The 3,845-nt window shown below is 33.8% G+C and overlaps 1 protein-coding gene across 1 annotated transcript; it reads right to left on the reverse strand.

Annotated features, from left to right (window-relative positions):
* Positions 1 to 105: 105 nt before the first annotated feature.
* LOC119644428 (neogenin-like) lies at positions 106 to 3,295 on the reverse strand (the record flags this gene model as incomplete). Its single annotated transcript, XM_038043978.1, has 2 exons — positions 106 to 1,188; positions 2,119 to 3,295. Coding segments are annotated over 2 exons (2,046 nt in total), but the record flags the coding sequence as incomplete, so codon positions are not given.
* Positions 3,296 to 3,845: the final 550 nt, after the last annotated feature.

Genomic DNA, 3,845 nt, shown 5'->3' on the forward strand with positions numbered 1-3,845 from the left:
GGGAGATGAATGCATATTTTTGATACATTTATATAATAAAGAATATAATATGCTAAGCTGGTTTGTATGAGGGGGCCAGGGTATAAGAAATGGTTCGATCCATACCAAATTTTCCACCTTTATTTAATGTGCCAAAACAATACTTTCAACTGGTTTTTGTCGGAACATAATAACAAAAAATTGAAAGATTTTCGCTATTCATCTATGCTCTTGTTTCGGATCTCAACACATGCTATGCTAGTTGACTTTCTTTCTCTTTTATAGATAGATAATCGAAACTGATTAGAATTATTTGAAAACAAGTATAAGCTATTTGAACTTACCTCTCGCTACTGCTCATCTTGTAGTATACGGTATATGAGACCACTTCGTCGGAATTTTTCATGGGCGCTGACCAACTTATGGTCACGAATCGTGGTTTAATAATTTGCGCGGCTAGATTTCTGGGTGGTCCTGGTAAGCGATTCATTAGCGCTGCATTAGCCTTTGTGGACGACTTTGTGGCGGTGCTACTATCAACATTAGTGCCAGCATCAATGCCAGAATTCTCAAGATGCTCTAAATCTATAGATGAATAGGAGGAGGTTTGTTGTGGTAAATTGGAAATAGGTGAAGAAGCAGGATAATTGTCATCGTTGTTGTAGTTTGTTAATTTCTTTTTATTTGACCAAGAATTTAAAATTTTATTTGGATCATCACCATGTTTATACGCAATAATGTATTCCTGATTTGTCCCAGTATCATCGTCATCGTCGTCGTCAATATCATCATTATCATCATTATCATCGTAATCGTCATTATTATTGCTTTTATTATCGTTTTGCAATGACTTATCATAATCATGTATACTAATGGGTAATAAATCATCATCATTGTCTTCTAAGTCGTCGTTACTGTCGCCATTAAATGCCTCGTAATCGCGATCATTTAATGGTTGCTCGGAAATTTTGGGAAATTTTTTATTACCCTTTTGTGAGAGTAAACTGTCTAAAGCACTTTTTGAAATGTTTCGTGTGGATTCCATAGAATTGCCACTAACACTATCACCACCACTGGCACTACCAGATTTAGTACGTAATGCACTTTGTTGGAATTTATTAAATTTACGATTTTTCTCTTTTTCAGTTTGCAATGATTTCATTGTTTGCGATTGAGATTTACGGGAATTTTTCATTTTTAATAATTTGCCTTATGATGGGGTTTTTGTGTGAATGATTGGTTTAATGGTATGGAAAATGGAGGAAAACGGAAAATGATTGTGCAGAGGAGCAATAAATTATGTTACATATTGGAAAGAAATGAAAAAAGAAATGAAAAAGAAAAGAAATTAAATTTAAAAAAATTATTAAAAAAGAAAATAAAAAATTAATACAAAATATAACATTAAGTAAACATTTAACAACGGCGCCAATCGCCCATAATATTTACATTTCGGAATCAATAATTTCCAACTTGCGAGCATTTGTTATTGACCGAAAGATCTGGCGTCTCTCATTTTCAAAAGTGAACGAACGCAAGAACTCAAGTTGAACTTTCTTGGCGCATTTTTAAAACTTGAAGGATCTCTTACGCAGACAAACGTCTTAAGCGGAGATATTTTCTCGCTCATTTAAGAATCTAATATACACTCTACGAGATTTCTGATGGATAGTCTAGTATGAACTATATTGACAAGAGAAATCAATAATTTTTCTTTAAAAATTAGTAGTAGATTTTCTATATTCATGCTAAGAAGAAATAACAAAAGCTTTTATGATGAATTAATATTGAAATAAATATTTTGATTACTACATTTTTAAATTTTAATCATTTTTTTTTTTTTTTTTAAGTATTATTAAACACTGATGTCTATTTACAAATTTTTTAGTTTAGCGATATACATATTTGAACGTCAGGGTTGCAAGTTGTCAAAGCTTTCTTGTAACATAAAAGAAAAAATTCTAAAGTTTAGATTGGATGTGGGATTTAAAAGGCTAATGACTTGGAAGGGATACAGGACTACAATCTTCATAAGCGTTTAGATATATTTTTATATGTTTTAACAAGTTTCGCAAAGTTTCTAACTGATTGAAATCTACAGTAAATAAGTGAGTCACTATAAAATATATTTCAACTCACCTGGTTGTATAATTCTTAAACGTGCAGCTGCTTGCACACTACCGGCTGGATTAATGCCGACACATTGAAACATACCAGCATCCGATTGTAAAAGGCCTAATATTCTTAAATTGTGACCGCCGACCATTTGCATGTAATCGTTCGGTGTAATCGCATCGCCATTCTTTAACCATCTAATTATAGGTTTCGGTTTTCCTCGTATTGCGCACTCTAATTCTAACTCTTCTTTTTCGTAGGCACTTTTATCGCGTGGACTCTGTATAAATTTAGGAGGTACCTGCACCTGTACAGTGGCTTGGGCATCTAATGAATCGACGGTATTGCTGGCGCGGCATTGATAATTACCCGAATCAATATCTTCGGCTGAAGATATTTGTAGCGAACCGGTTCCTATGATCGAAAAACGCGAATCTAAATCATTTAAATCTAATTCTTCACCATTGCGCAACCATTTGATTTGAGGTTTAGGGATTCCGTTGGCTACGCAATCCAAGGTAACCACATCACCTTCTTTCACGGTTTGAGGCGAAGGGCCAACGAGAAATGAGGGAGCAACCGGACTTTCACTAGCATCGTTGAGTTTTTTTATATTTAAATGTGTTTTACTACTTAAACGTGACACTCCGCCTGAAGTGACATTGCATTGGTAAACACCACGATCGCCATATTTTACTTCATCAATTTCTAAAGCACCATTCGGAAGTATAACCATACGCAGCTTATCCACTTGTAATGGCAACTCATCTTTAAACCATTGCACTGAATGCTTAATACCGCTTTGCAACTGACCAATCATGCAACGGAAATAGGCCGTTTGGCCTGGCAGTAAATAAGTTTCAATGAAATCTTGATTTAAATCAGGTAAACGCGCTATCGATATAATAGCTGGTCTGCTGACTATAGTGCCAATACCTTCTACTGACAGTAGGCACTGATAAGACCCCGTTAATCCTCGGTTCTCTTCCACCGAGCTGATGTACAGAGAACCGTTTTTTAATTGATTCCGAAAAGTGTCGCCTACGATACCCAAATCTTGGCCATCGGGACCACGCCATCGTATATGTGGTAAGACTTTCTTTTTACCAAATTGTGCTATGCCGACGCATTGCAGTAGAGCAGAATGACCTTCCGGTACAACTGTGTCTTGGGGTTCGGCGGTAAAGGTAAGAGCTGTAAAAAAGGATTCATATGCATATTTGATTAAAAAATAACAAAAAAAAAAAACAAATAAAGTAGAAATTCATTAAAACTAATAGCTTTTAATTAACATTTACTGCATGGAATTGTAAGCCTATTGTTCTTGCTTTAAAAAAAAAAAAAAAAAAAAAAAAAAAATTGAATCAATCAGTTCAATCGTTTTTAATTAATGAACAAATCAACGTTTACGCACATGTATACATAAAGTTCGAATGAACTTTGAAAGGTTTTATATTAAAACGAAGAACTTACAGAAAATTATAATAAACAGAGAAACTTTAAAAAGTTATTTTTCTAAAACAATTTACGATATGTAAACATTATTTTAAATTATAATTAATTAATCAAGTCGTTATTAAAATTAAATATTGTGTGACAAATTTGAACAAAGTTAATGTCTACGCTTTTACAACATTTCTTCTCTATATTGTTATCGATAACGATTGTTGTTTAATTACTTGCACTAGTTTATCCTTATCAGATCAGTTTTCCGGTATTTTTGCGCCGAAAGCGTGTAAAATAAGCTTCCC

This window comes from Glossina fuscipes, unplaced genomic scaffold, assembly GCF_014805625.2.
Source record: "Glossina fuscipes isolate IAEA_lab_2018 unplaced genomic scaffold, Yale_Gfus_2 116791, whole genome shotgun sequence".
In the NCBI taxonomy this organism is placed as follows: domain Eukaryota; kingdom Metazoa; phylum Arthropoda; class Insecta; order Diptera; family Glossinidae; genus Glossina; species Glossina fuscipes.